Source organism: Amphiura filiformis, chromosome 6 (genome assembly GCF_039555335.1).
Source record: "Amphiura filiformis chromosome 6, Afil_fr2py, whole genome shotgun sequence".
Classification (NCBI taxonomy): Eukaryota; Metazoa; Echinodermata; class Ophiuroidea; order Amphilepidida; family Amphiuridae; genus Amphiura; species Amphiura filiformis.
The window spans coordinates 49723108-49745155 of NC_092633.1; the positions used below are offsets into that span (position 1 = coordinate 49723108).

Consider the following 22048-nt stretch of genomic DNA (forward strand, 5'->3'; position numbering starts at 1 on the left):
GCTTTGGTTCAGTGGGGTAGCATCATATAGGGGCACAATCTGAAAATTAAGAAAATTGCCGAAAAATGGCTTGTGAACACATCAGACCCGTGCCCCCCAATCATGGTGGGTGCCCCTCCCCAATATGACCCATGCCAGGCCTGTAGCCAGGGGGGGGGGGGGGCGATGCACCCCCAAATTTGCAAAAGTATACAAAAAATCCTAAAATGTAAGAATTGCGAGCGTAGCGAGCCATAAAGTTGGGTTTTTAAAGCTTTTGTGGTCAAAATTTGGGGAAGAAAGTCCACTTTTCTCAAAATTGCCCCCCACAAAAAATACTGGTTAGGTAGTGGTTACTGACCTGATATTTTCTTTAACAAAGTTTCATGACCATATTTGAAATCTTGACCCAAAAATTTCCCAGTTTTACTGAATGTCCCCATATTTTGGTCAGATTTTCCCCAGTCTCATGGAAATACCCCCTTTTTGGGGACCCCTCACTGAAAGACCCCCCTTTTGGTATCTAAGGGCGAAAGACCCCAAGTAGCCCGAACCCCTAGTTTCGAACCGGCTGTGCGCACATCCCATCCAAAGTCGAGTGCCCCCCCGTACAGATTTGGCGTAAATTTCTAGAAAAAGTGGCATTAGGTGTAAGCGGATGAAAAAAGGGGGCATTGAGTGGCAGATTTGCTGAAAAAAATGGTCTATGACGCGAGTGCCCCCCCCGGTTTTGGCCGCGGTACTTGTGGATCTTGTACCGCCCATCACGTACGATTGCTTTGGCACAGCTAAACACAGCTCGTATCCATTTTGCGAAAATCTGATCGAAACTGAAACGAAAACAGGAGCCATTTGTGTCTTAATGTTCACTTTTTTCAGCCGAAATGAAGACAAAGTGGTGTTGCTGGGGGCTGTCCACAGCCTTAATTACAATATATCTACAATGTGGAGGCGTGACATCCCAGAATGCTACCTGCATTTTAGGTTGGTGGGCTTTACAATGTTAATTATTTATCATCGACATCGTGATCATGTTTTGTTTTGTTTTTGTTTTTGTTTTGTTTACTTTTATTAATGTTGATGCCGTATTAAATTCAGGCAAACCATGGAAGTACCTTAGTTAACACATTTGTGACCCGTTCCGACAAAACCAGGAACAAGTCGCATTGACATTACGTGATTTGAATAAAAATGTAAGCACGGGGATCATAAGCTTTAAAATGATACCAAAATTATCTACATACATGATCATGTACATAACATCAATTCTTTTCAAGATATGGATAGTAATAATGATACCTTAATATTTTTGTTAAATTGCTATGATCAGTGGCGTGATGTGGGTCATCACATTGGGGAAGGGCACCGGCCATGATTGGGGGACACCGGGTCTGATTAGGGGGACACCGGGTCTGAGTGGGGGGGGGGGCACAAGCAGCTGTTTTTCAGTTAAATTTTTCTGGGATTTTCTAAATTTTGCAATTGATTGGGGGGGGCAGGTGCCCCTATGACGCTACGCCACTGCGAGCCGTCCAGCACGTATTATTTTCCACAAGGTCACATGCACACATTTGACGTCCCGCATGTATACATGTATGTGATGGTTAACGCAATAAAGGAACCTTGCAACTGATAATATGTCTGACACACAGTAGGTATGCTAGGTGAATTCAAATTTGCCATCAAACTGCATCATTTTATATATCAAAATAAAGCCCTTGAGTAAACAAAGCCAACACTGAAAACCTTTTTTTCATAGCACTTTCCGCAGCAAAGTTACATCTTGTCAAAGATTGACTTTCATCAAAAAGATTCAGCTAGCAAAATTCCCCAAAACGGCATTTAGGGGTGTTTCTAGATCTTTAGTCTCATGGCGATAGCAGCTTTTTTTAATGGAACTGCTATCAAAATCCCTCTAAAATTCCATGTGCGACTTGATTATCACCATAAATAATCATATATTTGGGTCAAGTGAAGTATAGAAAACATATTTATGTAGGTTTCCTTCACCAACCTATTCTCGAAAAAAAAATTCAAATTTCTATGTAAATATGCATTGAGTTTTTCCCCGGTCTCGGCGAATTTCGCTGACTAGCAAATGTGTTAACTAAGGTTTGCCTAGGTTACCTACAAAATTATCTACATACATGATCATGTACATAACATCAATTCTTTTCAAGATATGGATAGTAATAATGATACCTTAATATTTTTGTTAAATTGCTATGATCAGTGGCGTGATGTGGGTCATCACATTGGGGAAGGGCACCGGCCATGATTGGGGGGACACCGGGTCTGATTGGGGGGCACAAGCAGCTGTTTTTCAGCTATTTTTCTGGGATTTTCTAAATTTTGCAATTGATTGGGGGGCAGGTGCCCTATGACGCTATGCCACTGCGAGCCGTCCAGCACGTATTATTTTCCACAAGGTCACATGCACACATTTGACGTCCCGCATGTATACATGTATGTGATGGTTAACGCAATAAATAGGTATCCCAGGTGAATTCAAATTTGCCATCAAACTGCATCATTTTATATATCAAATTAAAGCCCTTGAGTAAAGAAAGCCAACACTGAAAACCTTTTTGTCATAGCACTTTCCGTAGCAAAGTTACATCTTGTCAAAGATTGACTTTCATCAAAAAGATTCTGCTAGCAAAATTCCCCAAAACAGCAATGTTACGGGGGTGTTTCTAGATCTTAGTCTCATGACGATAGCACCTTTTTTTAATGGAACTGCTATCAAAATCTCTCTGAAATTCCATGTGCGAGTCTCTCATCACCAAAAAAAATCACATATTTGGGTCAAGTGAAGTATAGACAACATATTTATGAAGGTTTCCTTCTTAAAAAGCTTCTTTTTAATTTCAATGTAAATTTGTATTGCGGTTTAGGCCATTTTGACTGACTAACAAATGTGTTAACTGAGGTTTCCCTGTGATACCTACAATAAAGGAACCTTGCAACTGATAATATGTCTGACACACAGCCATGACTGTATTGGCCGTGTGTTTTTAAAAGCAAAGTACGAAATGAGTCCACATGACTTCAGAGTAAGGGTTTTCCATGTTGTGATATTGTGGCAAAATTTATGGTGATATAAAAAATAATGGATCATATGGCGATAAATTTCAAGTCCATGCAGTCCATGTCCAGCTTGATTTTCGCACATTGTCAACAAATCTGAAATTCAAATGATATTAAATGGATTCATAGCAGGAATTAGGTACCGGGGGTACATCACAATAGCTTCATTGTAAAAGTAAAATCTGACTACAAACATTTGAATAGTATTGCGAAATTGGCGATTTTATGCAGCTTTTATTTAAAGGAGTTGCTGAGTCTATAGTTTATCATAGGGTAATCGATGAAGCAGTGTGAATTATCGCATTGCGATAATTAATATTTTCTCACAATATTGTCGCCTAGAGCGATTATTACACACGCTTAGCCTAAGGGTGCCTACAGGGCACCTGTTAATGTCTTCATCAAAGCAAATTAAAGTTAGTAAATAATCCATTTATACTTTGTACGTTCGCAATCACGTTCTTGCCCGACTACGCCAAAGAATTAAGACATTATTGACAAGCCTTACATTATTGTTTCTTAACAGTTGATGATAACATTGACCTGCCCTTCTCGGAGCATAAAATATGCCACATCCCAGGGAATACATCCGGAATCACAGTAGTCGTGAAAAATGTCACCATGGCGACTCAGTTTGCAACCTTTCAGATGCATACCCGAGACAAAAGTCTGACGGGATCACTAACAAGGGCGCCCTCTACAGGGACGACAATGAGCAGTAGAAGCGTTGGATTGGATTGGATACCAACATACGCCCAGGACACGATGAAAGTTTATGTTTCATCAGAACTAAAGGATGGTGTGCCTGCGTTGTTTACAGCTTTACCCTATGATGCGGGGATAAACAACAGTTTAGGTAAGATGATGTTCAATGGAATGTATACCTTTAAGGGATTGGATATCAACATTTGCACAGTATTTTGTGTGGGACATGAGAGCACATCAAATACATCAAATTGCATTCAAGTGATTTTGATTTTTTTAGAAATATTATGCGTAATATCTGTGTGTGTGTATTGCATACTTTGACTGCCTACATTGGTACCCAGTTTTAACCACCGTTTATCAGTGGGAGCTGGTGGCCTAATGGATAAGACGTTTTTTAGTGATCGGAAGGTCGTGGGTTCGAATCCCATGCCGGCACATACCCTTGCTTTTTTTTCCAAGTTGGGTTGTGTGCCGGGCAGGATTTGTGTTTATTTGTTGTCTTGTTTAATTGTAACACTTTGGGTTGGTAAACTGTTCATTCTTTCTTATATAATATATTCAGTTTCCACTAGTAGCAAGCAATGGTTCCCCATTGCGTTTATTTGTACTTGTGCAGGATGCGTAGCTCCATTACCTACTTAATTAATTGATGGGTTTTTTCATGATTTTTGAAAATGCGTCAATTTGGAACATCAAATTTCAGAATAGTATGAGAAAAATAGGATCTCTTATATGATACGGGTACCTAAATCTCATTTGTGATTTGTCAGCAGTCAAGTTAGCTCAACCGTTAAGGCGTTCGACTCTGGTGGGAGAGATTGTGTGTTGGAACCCTTGCTGTGGTTTAGTACGCTATCATGGAATAATTGAGTCGGCTTAAAATTTCCTTGAACTTGTACCAAACTGGGGGAGCTGATCCTGGCTGCGAAGGTAATTTGTGGAATGTGTAAGTAAGGTGTGCGCTCTTGAAGCTGCAAAGTCCCTGTGTCAACCTGTAAAGTGTGCTGAGGCTTGTGGATCAACGTCTAGGCGTTGTACCTGTGCATAGTGCGCTATAAATCACTGCACCTTTTTTTTTGTCCCCATGCAGCTCCAGTACCAGGTGGGTGTAACCAGGTGTTCATGCTTGAAGATGACCCTACCCTACATATCAACTATGATCCAGGCTACCAGATAACGACCGTACTCTTTGCTGCTGCCAATGTAGGCTATCCCAGGGGGGAGTTCGAACCAGTCTGCGACGTGGCCGATTCACCAAGATACAGGCTAGAATACGATTTCTATGTGCGGTTTCTACCGTTGACGGATCCTAGTACGAGTGAAGTGTTTACTGAACTAAAGAGAATGATGACAGTTGAGGAGATTGAAAAGTATGGCAAAAAGGTAATCTTCCAAGTTAGCTTTATGTAGAGCCTGAAGTTCTCTGTTTTACAGAAAACAGAGAAACTTCACAGAATTTCAAGTTGAAAATGACTTTTGCAACAACAGGCAAAATTTAAGTTTATTTGTGTTTAATTTCCAATGTGCATTCAACAGAATGCACAAACCGATTAAATATTTTACTGAAATTTAATTCAAATTTATCATTACTTGCCTTTAGGGGTCATATATTTGCAGTTTCATGACTGTTTTTAGGCAATGTATCACCGATTTTGCAAGTTTGCGATTGCTTAGTACATTGTAAGACGAAATCATGAGGCCTAAAAAATACTTCTATTTGTTTGCAGGGAGGAATGGAAAATATTTGCCAAAGTTTCAAATTTTTGTGGTTTACTTATATTTTTAAACAAATTCCATGCTGTGTACTGAAAGGGGCTACTTAAACAAGTGTGCATGTTAGTTTAGCAGTAGGTCAGGGGTTGCCCTTCCCCCATGTTACGCTACCTCCACTTTCCTCCCATTCATTGGTAGAACTCAAAGGAAATGTCAACTTTTGGGGCCAAAAATATAAAAAGTTTTTCCGATTCCCCACCCGTATTCACTTAAATTTCCCCCACTGCCCCTCCAGACGCTGCTTTGGAAGTTGATTATTATTTTAATTAGAGAATGGTCCCTTATTAGCTCTTACATGTATATGAATGCAGTACCATTTGAACCTGTGTGGTATTCTAAATATTTCATGTCTGTTTTTATGTTCCCTGCAGATAAAGACATTCAAACATAAAGACAAACCATTAATCACTTTGATGACCTATGAAGGCCATGGCTCAATCTACAACATCATTGTCAAGGATCCCATGTCTCTACACCGTAAAGCTGCCTATGTACCAGTATTGAGCTATGCTTGTAATATGACACCACATCATGGCTACAACAACACTGACATGCACTGCCAGCTGTCTGTCACAGGTAATTGGGCTGTTCCTGTTGAAATCCAATATCCATACACCCCCTGTGGAAGAAATGACCTTGTAATCTCCCACACAGGGAGTGTGAATTTCAAACAGAACCACCAATTCAGTGTTGTCTGCTCCAAAACGAGTTATTCCAGTTGAAATCTATACCCCCTTATGGAAGACATGACCTGAATCTTCCAAAACAGGGAGTGTGAATTTCAAATGAGGTTACCTGAATGGGTGACCCCATTTGAAATCTCCACCCCCCTGTGTAGGAGATTAAGCTCATGTCTTCCATAGGGGGTGTATGGATTTCAACTGGAATAGCCGATTAAAAGCTCTATCATTGATCCCAGCCAATCAGGGAACTATAGTATTCGGGGCGGGCGAGAGGAATAACATCTCAATTCAATCGGTGGTATATGGGGCTGTCAACAGCCCGAACTGGGGATGATATCTTTGGTCAAATCTGCAAGAAAACTTATGCACTCAATCATGAAGTAATTCCAGGTTTGTGATGGTATAAAAATCTCAACATTTTTGGAGTAAGTTGGGGGATGAGGCTGTGGATCACAAGGTGCCCCTTAAACCAAATTACTATTCATTGATTCAACTAATGACATAAAAGTTGAGGTTTCCCAAATGAATCATGGGATTAGAATCCGATATTTCAAATTTTTTTCCAAGTTCAGTGTGTGTGATTATTATCGGACATGGGACTAGAATTGTATGATTATTGTAAAACTTACTATTATTAATAATGGCTTTTACAAAATTATACCCTCTTATATTTTTTCAAATTTATGTCAAATTTTCCAATTACTTCTGGTTTCATGTTGGAAGTCTTTATTTTTTAGCTAATATCAGTGAAGCCTCTCATGAAAGTTTTAATGCTCTGTGTGCTAGTCATAGGCTTCAACATATATAAAGTCCCAAGCTTAGAGATATTTTCTCACAAATCAAGAGCTATCTCAAGAACCACTGAACCAATAATAGGCTTGTTTGTACTCATTTTAATGCATTTTTTCATGCTGATTCCCAATATGGTCATGAAAATTTACAATTCTGAAATATTTGAATTATAAAATAAAAACTTGTCGTCTGCAGTCAACACCCACATGGAAAGAGTTAATCACAGTGAAATGTGTGCTTGTTTATTTCAGTTGACAAAGGGACCATCTTGGTATATACGTTTGCAGCACTAGCTGGCTTTGTTATTTGTTATTTTGGTCATCGATTATTCTTTTTAGGTAAGTCATGTACTTTGTTTTGCTTTAAGTATTATTGTTAAAATATATTGAATATTAAAACCAGTGGCAGCACCACAGGGGACATGGGGGCAAATGTTCCCCAGTTAGAACTCTTGTCCCCCTTGTTTCCCCCAGTAAAAACCCAAAATTCACTTTGCTCCCCCCAATGCCCCCCCCCCAGAAAAAAATTCCTGGTGCCGCCATTGAGCTGAACCTCTTTATCTGGTCATGATGGGTCCAAGCATGGGCAGGATAAGTGAAAATCTAGGTAAGGGAATTGAGGGGCTATGACACTGAAAAGTACATAACAAAGATGTCCTTCCGTTCAAAGCTGTATCGGGGGGGGGGGGGCACCCCCATCAAAATCCAAATAATAATTTGTAAAATTTTGTAATTTTAATACTGAAATTGGGCCTTAAACTGGGCCAAAAGAAGATGCACGTGACAATTATTAGTCAATTTCGAGCCAGGGGCAACTTTGTTCCCCAAAACTAACGTCTTTGGAATATGAATTCTCTCTGAATTGCATCATATTAATAATCTTGTTGTATTTAAATAAATCTTTTTACTTGAATATGCTTTAATTTTGTGGCATTACGTGGCTTTTGTGGCTTATGTATTTTCATGAAAATTTTCAGCGTTTTAGCTGATTTCAGCATTTTTTGATATTGTTCTCAGTGTTTTTCATCCTATTTCTGAACCAAATTCATAGAAAATTGTAAAAAAATAGTCATGGTTTTCAGTGTGTTTTTTCAAGGCCAGTTTTCATGCCTGATTTTCAACTTTCTGGATTTTACGTATAAATATGTTTCATGATTTTATAATGGTTTTATTTTACTAAATGTAGTTTTTTGTTATTTATGCATTCATGTGCAGGATTTAAGTGGACACTCTGTGTTTGGACTTTAAAGCCCATTCATTCATCCTGAATTACTTGCTTTTGTCATACATATAGAAATGTAAAGTGTGTAAATGTACTGTTTTTTTGTTACTTTTGTATTTTGCAAATATTTCATTTGCAAATAAATATTATTCCCCTCTTCCAGTCATTACCAGGCCTTGCTATTTGAGGCGAGTGCTCGCCCTCGCTTGCCACGGCTTGCCCAATACCAACCAGCACTTCCATTTTCAAAAACATGTTTTTGAGTGTGTAATATTAGCAATATGTGAAAAATGTAATAAGTAGCAAATCTTTTTATAAACTGTTTTCATTCACTGTAAAAATTTTGTGAACATGGCCTTAAGCTTGTATTTGGCCAATGTTGAAATCAAAATTTTAGTTTTGAAATGTGTAATTGAAATGCTGATGAAATTTCTTACAGTATCAAGTTTTAGTATGTTGTTGTCCAAAGATAAAAAAGTTTTAGTATATTCAAAATCTTGAATTGTTTTATAATTTGTGAAATTTTGATGTATAGTTTAATGTGACCCCTGGGCCACATGGAAGAACAGAGGATACATTAAAACATCCACTGAATGAGTAACCCAGGCAAAAGAAGAAATAAAACAAACAAACAAACTCAATTTCTAGTCAGCGATTTTTCACTCGCCAAAGACATTTAATATCGCCCGCTGCGAATCACCCAAAATTGATTCTAATATCAATTTACATTCAAGTTTCAGCACTTCCCTGGACATGAAAGTGAGGGTGTCAACAGTGTTTTTCATATTATATGGATGATCTTTCAGACCAAGAGAGTGATTCGGCCACTACATAATGATTCAACCACTCGTCATGCTAGCGAATGATTGACCACTCGCCTTTAAAATCTAGACGGCAAGGCCTGCAGTACACTGCAGAAATTGATGTGGTCACAATTGTCTAAACTTTTTTACAGAATTCAATTCCTGCTTTGGAGATAGAATCTATTGATATAAAGTAAAATAATTATTCTACACTATTAATCTTGCTGACTTCCTCTTTTTATATTGACAGAACTGTTTTTCTTTGGTGCATTGCCGTTTGGATTCGGGTTTCACATGGTGTTTGTTGCCAATACAAGTCTATCACACATAGGTAGGTTCCTGGGGCTAGGTTATAGTAAACTGGTGTGGTTTTCTTATAGTGACAAACCCTGGAGAAAATGTTAATAAAAAATATGCAAGAAATGTCTCGATGATCAGAAGTTACAAAGACTACAAGTAAGAGCTGCTAGATATATTTGTAATGTTCCTTGGGATATCCCAGGAGCTGAAGTTCTGTAATTATAAGAACTAGAATGGTTATCTCTTGATAAGCTTAGAAGTAACAATCTTGCTGAATTTATGTATAAAGTCACAAAAGATATACCAGCTTTGCTCCAAAGCCAAACTATTTTCCATCTGATAGAAAGAAAAAAAGAAAAGCCATACCATATCCCCTCTGACACTTGAGTCTGAAGACCGGCTGTAGCATATGGCTCGGTCAGTGGACTTTCGCAGTTGGTGGGGTGGGGTAGACAGTGTACTGCAGTTTATACTGTGGCCCTGGGATGTTGGTGACCAAGGGATAGTGGTCCAACTTCTGAGCACAGGTATGTTGGTGACTTGTGTTACTTGCCTAGCGATACTCAGAGTAGCATTGTAGCTTGCCTTCAGTGAGTGAGCTTCTGTAAGTGGTACTTGGAGCGGTATTAATTTTTGATAGAATGGCACGAGGCAGGGATTGGCCTTTTAATACTATACATTTTCTTTACTATAGTAAGAATTCCAATTGAATGAACGCAGCTTTCAACAGCTGCACACGATCAACGCGATCGTATATCGCGTATTCAAACTACAACGCGACGCATACGACCTTGGATACAATGCTAACCAATCATGAGTGCGTTGGCATGGTTGGATTCACTTTCGCGTTACTCACGAACAATAGCACACGCTAGCGTACAACACGCAATGTACGCAAGAATTCGTAACGCTATTAAAAGCTGCGTTCATTCAATTGGAATTCCCACTATAGTCACTTGCTTGGGTTTATTTCATTTGGGGATCACTGGATCTTCTAAGGTACTGAGAGGGCTCTGGATCAAGAGCTAACGATATACTTCCTGAAAATACATGTTAACTATTTATGGAACAGGAATATAAATATGTCCTTGGGTGCAATCCAATACATGTATTACATTTAACAGGTGTGCTACATGTATCATCAATAAATTGAATTCGTGAAATGTATTCATTTGTAGGATTATAGATTCTAATAACTATATATAATGTTATGTGTTGCCTTTATACAGCAATAAGTGTGCTAACTGCCCTCTTTGGGACCATCGGTGGTTGTGCATTTATGGGCTCATATTGGTTCTTTGGGAGGGAGATGCCTACCATGTTACTCATTGCGTTAGACACCGGTCTTCTCTTCTCAACAACATTATTTTTTACACCGTTTGGTGAGTATATTGCTGCTTAGCTAGACTACATGTAATAGTGTACATTCCCTTCGATTTGTAAAGCTGAACTACTGCGCAAAAAAATGTATCCGTACATTTGAATCCAAAGCCGTATCTAAAAGGCACTATTATAGTATGTGGCCCTATGGAGAGACTTTTGGGCTACTGTATTTATTCCAATAAGCGCCCAGGGGGCTTTACAAAGTCATTTTGGGTGGGCACTTATTTTTTACCTGGTTTACCTAATTTTTTCATAAGGGCTGTTTATTAGAGGCAAATTTACCTACGTTATAATAGGGTTCCGAGACGTTCTAGTAGCCTTTCTGATGCAGTAAGGACACAGGACTTCAAGTCCTCAAGCTATTTCACTGTATCAACATCTATCAATCACTTCAACATTAATGGTACCCTTTAGCAAATTGAAAATACCCTGGGTAAGCGCTTATTGGTGTACGGGCGCTTATTGGAATGAGTGGAACTAATGTTTTTGGCATCCTTACACCTGCAAAGGATTAATCTTAGATTACGATTATCGTATACAAGTAGCGCCCCTAGCTATAGTGCTCAATTCAGTCATTTCCTGGGTGGCCGTACACAAACAGAGAAATGAAAGTCAAAATTGGGAATATAAAATAAATGCATGAACATTAAAAAATACAGCGCGAGTCTGAATATGAAGTCAAAATAGTCATAATCTTAAATCTATAATGTTTAGATGGTAATGTTATATTGAAAACAGGTTGCTTGAACTATGGGCCCAAGGCCTACACTTAGACAACTTTCACTTGGAAAATTCCATAGGGGGTGCATGCATGTTGGAGTGCTAGGCAAGTCAAATATGTGACCATCCAGCACAACTGAGCCCGAATGTCACCAGTGCCACTATTGAGATATGCTCCATTGAACTTAACAATAAACAATAGGAAACAAAGGATTTGTTGACTGTTTTATTGATTTTCACTACTTAAATGTCAAGTACTATAGACATGATATACATCATTTTAAAGCTAATTTCAAGCAGAATATTTTGGTTGAATATCTCAAAAATGATGATTGGCGACTTCAGGGCTCAGTTGTGCTGGATGGTCACATATGGTATAGTTGCATCAATTAGTGTCTTCTTAACTTCAAAAACTGTGTCTTGTTTGGTTGTATAGGTACATTGGATGTGTGGCATACTACAGCAGCCTATGGCCTTACTCTCATGTGTGGTATTCTTATTGTGCCTGTCGTCCTAATCCTTTTCCCAAAATGGGTAAGTATAACCCTATGGGCACTATTGCCTTTCTTACAGTACCTGTGATTGGTTAATTCCACGAGATAATGATCTGAGTAACCAATCAAAATAGAGCTTTTAGATTTCTTAGGAACTTTAAACCCTAGTGACTATTCTTACCATATCTCTGATTGGCTGAATACATGATACAGCCCTATTTGTAACCAATCAAAATAGTTCTTAGAGGCCTGGCCTGGTAGTACTCATGGGGTTTTATTTTTAAAGAGATTTGGTATACTAAGATGTCACCCCCACCAAAAAAACAACTTTGGGGCTCATTAAGCTCATGATCCTCATCATTTTGGCCCATAAATCCAGTTTTATGTTGGTCTTGTGGAGGACTGGAGGTTTGTTTGTTTTCAGACCCAGCCTCAGAAAGGGCTGCCACATGTCAGCTTTGGCAATCAAGACTAGCAGTGCATCAATGCTGTGAAGAGACTAAAATATTAATGCTAAATATGAAGGGTTATGAAAGCCCTCTGCAATAGCTGCCCTGATAATGAATATCTTGATAGCTTGACATGATAATTTTTGTATTCTATATATTGTACACATATGACATCTGGCAGCTATTTTTGATTCCACAGCTTTTCATACTGAGTTCTGCTTTCTGGGGTTCCTACATGATAATTGCATCGTTCAGTTATTTCCTCGGCGGTATTTTACAATTCATCATCATTAATGTTGTAAGGAGAGCATCTGTTCCTGGCTATGAAGCAGCTTATTTGGTAACACCATTCAGAGTCATAGGTAAGTTTTTGGTTTAGTCCCTATTCCAGAAAAATACAGCACTAATTTTTTGGGATTAAAAAAGTATTATCAAGTTCTGCCAAATGAAACAAAGCTCAATCCTAATCATTTATTTAGTCCTAACTGGAGATAAAAGAAAAAGTTCACTATTTTACTATTTTCTTGAAAAAAGAGCCAAAAACATGCATTTTCGGCATGTTTTCTGACAATCGAATCACAAAAATCAAAGACTTGGAACAAGTCTATGCATTCAAAATCTTATGCCAAAATTTTGCTCTAATTTTCACTTTTTTGTGTTACTTTAATTAAATTGTTGGTTAAAGAATGAAACGTGTCTTTTCCAAAAATTAGAATGCATAAACTGAAATTAGTCTTGGTACAAGTCTTTGGGCTTGATTGTCACAGCATATGAAAAACACCCTAAAAATGCATGTTTTGGCCCTTATTTCCAAAAATTGGCCAAATATTAAAATTTGACTTTTATTCCCAGTTAGGACTAACAAAAGAATTAGGATTTAGCTATGTTTCATTTGGCAAAACGGGATAATATTTTTTTAATACCAAAAAATTGTGATGTATTTTTCTGGAATAGGGAGTACCCTATTCATTCCAATAAGCGCCCATGCCCCAATAAGCAGCCACCCAGGCTATTTTCAATTTGCTAAAGGGTACCATTAATGTTGAAGTGACAAACGTCGATACAGTGAAATAGCTGGAGGACTCATCATCATCGGCTGCCCATCGAGTTCGATGAAGGCTCAGTTGTCGAAGTTGATGGGTGTCTCTTTCTCCATCCTTCAAGGTACTTCTCCTTTCGCTTCCGCTCCACTGTTTTCCCAGCATCGTGGATCTTCTTCCTCCAATTGACCCGGTCACCAGCTTTCATCTCCCATGTATCAACATCCATGTCAGCTGTCTTCAGATGACGCTTCACAACATCTCTATACCGAAGTTTCTGTCCACCACGTTTTCTCTTTCCTTCTGTGAGTTCAGCATACATCACAGCTTTTGGTAGTCTTTCATCAGGCATCCTCACGACATGACCGGCCCAGCGCAGTTGGCTTTTCACTAGGATGGCTTCTACGCTCTCCATTTCGGCTCTCTGAAGCACCTCTCCATTAGGGACTCGGTCCTGCCATGTTATTCCCATGATACATCTTAGGTGGCGAAGTTGAATGGAAGTTAACTTCTTGATGTGTCTCCGATAGAGTGTGTAGGTCTCAGTAGAATACAGCAGGCAGGGTAGGACAAAACAGCGATACAGTTTACATTTGGTCGCAAGTCTTATACCACGCTGGGACCAAACTCTTTTTTCCAGAGATCCAAAGGCACTGGTGGCACTCTGAACTCGTCTTGTGATCTCCAGATCGACGGAATTGTCCATGGAAATCACACTCCCCAGGTAGGTGAAATTGGTGACCGATTTGACAGGTTCCCCATGTATGTAGAGATCAGGATCTTGGTGCTGAGTTCCAGGAGCAGGTTGGTAAATGACCTCAGTTTTACTGATGTTGATTGTAAGGCCAAATGCAACTGATGCAGTCACAAAACAGTCCAACATGTTCTGCAGGTCTTCAATGGATTGAGCTACCAGGGCAGTGTCATCAGCATATAGAAGCTCTTGCACACAGACTTCTTGACATCGGGTCTTGGCACGTAGACGGGCTAGATTGAAGAGTTTGCCATCTGTCCTAGAACGGAGGAAAACTCCATGCTGACCATCTGATAGGTTGTCAAATGACATTTCCAAAACAGCTGCCAGGTAGAGACCAAACAAGGTTGGTGCCAACACACATCCCTGCTTAACACCATGACAAACCGGGAAGGACTCAGTTGTATCACCATCAACTAGAACTGTTGCCTGCATTCCATCATGGAATTCACGAATGATCTTGACAAAGATGTCTGGACAGCCATAATGCTCCAGTAGTTTCCAAAGTAATTCTCATCGATGGTGTCAAATGCTTTGGTGAAGTCGATGAAGACCATGTAAAGTGGTCTTTGCTGTTCTATTGATTTCTCCTGAAGCTGGCGCGGGGTTAAGATTGGATCAGTTGTGGATCGACTGGCTCTGAACCCACATTGGCTTTCAGGTAGTATCTTACTGGCAACTTGTTGTAATCTGGCTAGGAGAATCTTTGCAAGAACTTTACCAGCAGTTGAGAGCAGGGATATCCCTCGATAGTTACCACACTGAGTGTGGTCACCCTTCTTAAAAATGGTGATAATCATTGCATCCTTAAATTCTTGGGGCAGTTCAGCTGCACCCCAGCAGTTTTGGAAAAAACTGCACAGAGCTTGGATGATGCAAGGCCCGCCAAACTTGTACACCTCAGAGGGAATTCCGTCCATTCCATGAGCTTTACCATTCTTCATAGACTTGACAGCATCTTCAATTTCTTGCATGGTTGGCGGCTTTTCCATTCCAGTTTTGCTTGATGGTTTTACAAGGTTATCCAAGACATTTGGTGCAGTGCTAGAGGGTCGGTTAAGGAGATCCTGAAAATGTTCCTGCCATCTGATCTTGATGTCATCTTTGTCAGTTAGAAGAGTTGTACCTGAGCTATTGAGAAGAGGAGAGGCAATTGAATGCCTAGGTCCATAGACTTCCTTCAGGGCTGTGAAGAAAGCTTGAGAGTTACCACTCTCTGCCAGTTCTTGCACGGCTTCTGCTTTCTTATTCCACCACTCATCCCTCATCTGACGTAAAGATCTTTGGACATTACTTTTGCACTCCTTAAACTTTCTGCTTTTCGAGCGGAGCCCTGTCCTGAGCATCTCATTCCTGGCAACTGTCCTCTCGTGAAGGAGAGCCTGGATTGGTTCATTGTTCTCATCAAACCAGTCAGCATTGCGACGGAGTGGTGGGCTTAGCTGTTCTCCCATAACCTCTTGGGTTGCCTTACTAAGAGACTGCCATTGTTCATTGATTGTAGCTTCCTTTGGCAGTCTCAGTGCATCCAGTTTTACAGTTAGTGCTTCCTGGAATTTTGCTCTTGTTTCCAGGTTATCGATGAGACTTCTAACATTTGCCTTCTTGGGGAGTTTAGGCTTTGTCTTCCTCCTCATGGGTTTGATATGCAGCTTACATATTGTCCGTACAAGAAAGTGATCTGTAGAGCAATCTGCACCTCTCATAACTCTGGTGGAAGTGATATCACAGATATCTCCCTGCCTTGTAAGAACATAGTCCAGCAGATGGAAGCGTTTTGAGCGAGGATGTTGCCATGAGTAGTACCATTTGTCAGGCATCTGAAAGTAGGTATTGGTCACAGCCATCTGATTCTCAGCACAGAATGAGAGCAGTAGTTCCCGTTGGAGTTACAAGCACCTCTCCCATGATTCCCAAGGATACATGGCCATGTGGCAATGTCACTGCCCACTCTGGCATTAAGATCTCCCAAAACCATCAACTTATCCTCATGTGGGATCTTCCTCACACTAGCTCTAAGGGCTTCATAGAAGATTTCTTTGGATTCATCTGTGTGTGACATCGTAGGAGCATAGCAGCAAATAATGGTCATGTAACGGTCTTGGCTCAGAGGCAGTCTCAGCTTGATAAGTCTATCAGACATGGCTTGAGGAAGAGAGACTAAGTCCTTAGCAATGTTATTGGAAATAGCAAAGGCAACACCTGCCTCTCTGCGAACATTTGGGTCTCTCCCAGACCAGTAGAAGGTGTAACCTTTCTCACAAATTTGGCCCTGACCAGAGAAGCGTGTTTCCTGAAGACAGCATATGTCAATGTTGTAGCGCCTAAGCTCAAGAGCAACCAGTGCCGTTTGACGTTCAGGTCGTTTAGTGGAGTTATCAAGAAGAGTTAAAGTACATTCCACGATCCCAAGGTCAACTTCTTTCTTCTTTCTTTTTCTTTCTTTTTTGTTGTTTTCTACCGCAAGGTGGAGGATCCGCCGACCGCGGCTAGCCGGCCAGATTCAATTAGATGAGCTTTGTTTACCCCTCCTTTTATCGGGCTTCCTCAGGTTGAGGCAAGCAGTGCTATCCCTAAATAGGGCTGCTCGGTCATGCTGAATGGCGCCTACAGGTTTCTGTCATCCATCAGAAAATCTGCGACCTAACAATCCAGCCCGCCTGCATGGGAAGATACAGCTAACAGCTTCCAGCCACTCAAGCCTGCCATCACCACCTTCTCTGCCTCGCTACAGGGCTTTTCACAGCTCCGACATACGCCCACGCTTACAATTTATAGTACCAGAGTTGTTGCGCACCAGCTCTGAAACTCTCTGGACCTGGAATACTTGGATCCAATGGAACACCGAGGTGTGACGACTGGGAAGGATCCAGGTTGCCCATGAGTGCCAGCTAACTTGGTAGAAATCCAACTAACTAGGATCTTCAAGGACTGCTGCCATTATCAGGGTAGTATCAAGACTGATCTCTGCCACCAGACCCCATCCACCACTGCTGCTGCCCAGTGGCTTAACTAACCAACTGAGTTGGTCTATCCTAACAATGTCTATTTAACCCATAGCTGGGGAGAAGTGGTGTAAATGGATAAATAAATATACAAAAAAGAGAGGAGAGATAGTCACAATACCAGTTTGCGCCCACACTAGCTTTGACCTGACAACACAAAGAAGTAGGGTGTCGTCCATGTGGGATGCGCCGTCACCTTCAGACTGGGGATCTGTATCCTGTACCCCAGAATGAAATCAATAATTGAGTCATGATTATCCCAAGGATCAGGCGCCTCTAACCCTAGCAGTAGGATAAAAGCCTGGTATCCCAGACAAACCAAGGAATGAATGATGGAACAACTAACAAAGCCAACTAAATTGGCTTACCTATCCTGGTAAACTGGCTTGCGAAAGAGAAGAACAAATAGAATTAGTCAGAAGAAAGTTGCAGAAAGAGTGACAGAGAGGAATGAGCTTGGGAGGCAGAGGAAGCTCGCATCCTCACTCTGGTAAAGAACCAGCCCTCTCCACATGGCAATAACAGATGGAAAAAGTGAAAGGTGGTGGTTTGCCATTTCCTTCCACCCTTAAACGGAGCACCCATTGGGATAGATAGAAACACCATGGGAAACCCAGCACCAAAAGGTGCTGGTAAGAGGTAACTTTAAGCTCCTCGGCAGTGCTAAGCACTGTCTCCCCTTGTCGACAAGTCCTGTGTAAATTTGCAATACATTTTCTGCATCAGAAAAGCTACTAGAACGTCTCAGGACCCTTTTATAACCCACATCAATTTGTCTCTAATAACACCCTTACGAAAAATAAATTATTGGAATGAATACGGTAGTCACTTTCCTGCTTGCTTGGTAACTCATTCACTTACTCACCAGCTCACTCAATCAATCAAGTAATCAATCATGTGCAGGATGTGTAACCCCTTTACACTTTGTTAAATGATCTTAGTTTTATTCAGAGTTCACCGATCAAGTGATGGTTGACACGGCTTGTGCATGTGTATCGTTGAATAAGTGATGTATAAACTGTGTGTATATCACTATTCGTCTTATGTCTTATATATACGTCCCAGTTGCTTGAAGCTCAATAACGATCGGCAAGCTAATACACGCATTGACGATATTGTCAATTTTCTTTGTTTTACATTTGTTGGCTCAAAATGAAAAGAGGACATAAGGGGCTGTGCAATAATTATGAGCCCCCCGGGGTAAAATTTCCAAACGGCTCACCAAAGATCGCTTCCCCCCTCTCTCGGTCCGCCAAAAATTTCTTTGCCACCTCCCCTTGTACATGCCAAATTTTTTGGATCCCAATTTGCAAACCTTAAATGGTCTATATACATGTTGCGAGCGCAGCGAGCAGGAAAATTTGCATATGTAAGCGTTTCCGTACGGTTTTCCTAAGCCTTTTTAGCACATTTTATTTAAAAGGCGCCCCAAGAATGTGTGCCAAAAATCATTTGCCCCCCTCTTGGCTTGCCAAAATTGCTCTCCCCATTTCGCTCGCTTAAAACATTTCTTGCCCCCCCCCAATTTGACCCTCCCCCAGGGCTCATAATTATTACACAGCCTCTAATGTGATCAGTGAAAACTAACATTTTGTGGAAAACAAATCAGAATCTACATGTATTCTTTATTAAAATCACCCATTATTGCTTTAAATTTCATTAACTTTATAATATAATGTCTTCTTTCTTACATCTACAGATTATACTCTGGTTGCCATGTGGCCTTTGCTAGTTCTGACAGGGACCTTGATACAACGGAAACTAGTTGAAGGTAGACCTGTGATGCCTCCATGTCCATACAAAGTGAGGAAGAACAAAAGACGACCGAGTAGTGACGAGCACGATGCAAACACATCGCCAAGAAGATTAGAAGCAAATGAGAATTCGTCATTACTAGATAATGTAATAAATTGATTTTGCCATTATTAATCCCCATGGGCACTACCAGCCTCTAAGGACTAATTTGATTGGTTGCAAAGGGGACTGTATCCGGTATCGCACCAATCAGAGATATGGTAAGACTAGAGTAGTCAGTAGGGCTGAAGGGGATTAAGCTTTCCATTGCTCAGAGATCTATAAGCTCTATTCTGATTGGTTGCTTGAATTGGGGCATCTGTTAGAGAAAGGCAGTAGTGCCCATGGGATTTATTTTTTCAGATTATATTATATGATTCCTATGCAAGTGTCAGCTTGGTCATTCCAAAAGTGGCCAACAAAATCCAGAGTTAGAAGACAAGGTTGCTACGTCGGCACGCAAAGGTGATAAAGTGGATTTCCAAATAAAGTGTTGGATGCGTACCGTTAGACCAATAGGCCTATAAAATAGACGCTGTGTCAGACAAAAGTCTTGCCATGTTCAATGACTTTGTCTGACAGGGCTTCTATTTTATAGGCATATTGGTCTAACTGCACGCATCCAACACAACTTGGAAAACAACCTTTATCAGCAAAATCCAGGTATTTGCATTTCAAAATATATTACAGTAAGTACTATGTGTAATAAATTTTTTCATGGGGTTAAAAATTTGCAACTGTTCGACCGCGAAAATTATAGCCCCTGCGAAAATTTCCAGCTATACAGTAACCTGGTTGGAGAGGAAACAGGCTGATTTTACTAAAATGTTATACTCCATAGCGAGAAATTTTGGTCCAACAGGCAGCCACAAACTTTAACCTTGCGAAAATATTTATTACACACACATAGAATTTAGTGTGAATATATTTGGAAACACAAACTAAACACCCACTAAACTGTCCAGAATTGATAAAATGCTTGTGAAAAATTAAATCAGCAAAAATATGACTATACACTACTTGCCATCCTGAATTCACTCCAAAATATTTGTACATGAGGGCACTCCGTCCCATTGCTGGTTACCCTGAAGAGACAGATAACCATCTGTCATAATGGACGGGTAGTTTCTTCCTGGGACAAGCAAGATTAATGTCTTTGACAGATGCTAAATTCTGAAATAAAGTAAGTTCTATGAACTCAAAACAAAACCAGACTAGCAAATTAAAGCTATAGCAATTGCTATTTGAGGCGCAGGTCTAGTTTATTTTTTAGGATCAAATTTTGGACAGGCAGTTTTGGTGAAAATGACTAGTCACTTATCCAGTCCGAGCTAAGATCCTATATATAGATGTGATGAAAAGGACAAAGTGTGAACTGCTTAATTTTTTGATTAACTTGCTTGTTAGGAAAGATTGGACCACTTGCTATGGTTCTCAATATGGCCTCTAGCATATTTTGTTGTTATTGTTGTTTTTGCTATTACTGTTGATGTATTTCAAATCAAAATTTAAATTCATATTGTATATTTTAATACAAACTAGTAAGAGCTAGTAAGTTTAGATTTTGATGGATATAAACACAACACATAAAGAAAGTCTGTATTTATATTTGCCTGTCCTACACCAAAATCTGATCTTGTTATGACAGTAATGATTGATAAGGGTATGTGCAGAATCTTGTTAGCTCCAATTTGCTACCAAACACTCTAATTGACAAAGATTGATAACAGTATATGAAATTTGGTGCATTTTCAAAAGTTGCAAATCAAAACGATGCACACACGTCAAAATTGCTTAGTGGTCAAGTTTGCTTGCCCACGATGGGCCCCTGTCGGCTATCCCAAGTGCCAGGTGTATTCAAAATATATGGATTGTTACAATGCTTTACTGATGGATGCGATGCACCAAATTTCATATACTGTTATCAATCTTTGTCAATTTAGAGTGTTTGGTAACAAATAGGAGTTAACAAGATTCTGCACAAGACCTGATCAATCAAATTGTCATAACAAGATCACGTTTTGGTGTAGGGTTTACATAAATGCGGACTTTCTCTATGTGTTATGTTTAATTCAATTCATTATACTGTATATAAGATTATCTATTTTTGCAACTTTGTTTATGTTTCAAGTGTTACTGATACACATTCAAATAGCGTCAGATTTTTTATTTGAATTTTTTGCCCAGGCTTCATTGTCACTCACAATATTCTTTTTGTATTATCCAAGATGATGTAATGCGTTAGTGTGTGAACATGGAACAGAGAGGCATCCTGATTGGCTAGTTGAATTATGCCAAACACAGGTTGCATCTTATTGGCCAATCAGCAAGTTTGGTAGTGACATAGATGATGTAATATGTTTGTGTGTAAACATGGAAAAGAGAGGCATCCTGATTGGCTAGTTGAATTATGCCAAATACAATTTGCATCTTATTGGCCAATCAGCAAGTTTGGTAGTGACATAGATGATGTAATGTGTTTGTGTGTAAACATGGAAAAGAGAGGCATCCTGATTGGCTAGTTGAATTATGCCAAACACAATTTGCATCTTATTGGCCAATCAGCAAGTTTGGTAGTGACATAGATTCATGTAATGCGTTAGTGAGTGAACATGGCAGAGAGTGCATGGCATCCTGATTGGCTTGTCGAAATGACCCTAAAATATCACTGAAAGCTTGAAAAATCTGGCCAAATTTTAATTTTTCATAACATTTTCAAATGTTTGCAAAAAATGTGCACAAACATATTTTTAAAATGTTATGATTTTTTTTTCAACAACTTTCCAGTCAAAAACAATTAATTTTGGCAAAAAAACAAGATTTCAGCAAAATCAAAAACAAATTCTCCCGAAATGCAAAATCTGGGGCAGTTGGGCCCGTAAAACAGGGTTATTTTTGTCACCTATTGGACATTTTTCTCACTGTAATATAATATTAAATAATGAATAGCATTGTATATATCTTTCCCCACTTTCATGGGAAGTTGTAAAAACATAAATATTATTATCATTAGACTGAAATCAAATATATTTTATTATGACAAATGGTAGTCTTATTTTT

The 22048-nt window shown here is 39.6% G+C and overlaps 1 protein-coding gene across 1 annotated transcript; it reads left to right on the forward strand.

Annotated features, from left to right (window-relative positions):
* Positions 1-778: 778 nt before the first annotated feature.
* LOC140155545 (transmembrane 7 superfamily member 3-like) lies at positions 779-19184 on the forward strand. Its single transcript, XM_072178426.1, has 10 exons — positions 779-963; positions 3596-3925; positions 4868-5160; positions 5922-6126; positions 7277-7363; positions 9300-9380; positions 10579-10731; positions 11889-11986; positions 12595-12757; positions 18894-19184. Exons 1-10 carry the CDS (start codon positions 864-866, stop codon positions 19106-19108), a joined length of 1725 nt encoding a protein of 574 aa, XP_072034527.1. The 5' UTR covers positions 779-863; the 3' UTR covers positions 19109-19184.
* The last annotated feature ends 2864 nt before the right edge of the window (positions 19185-22048 follow it).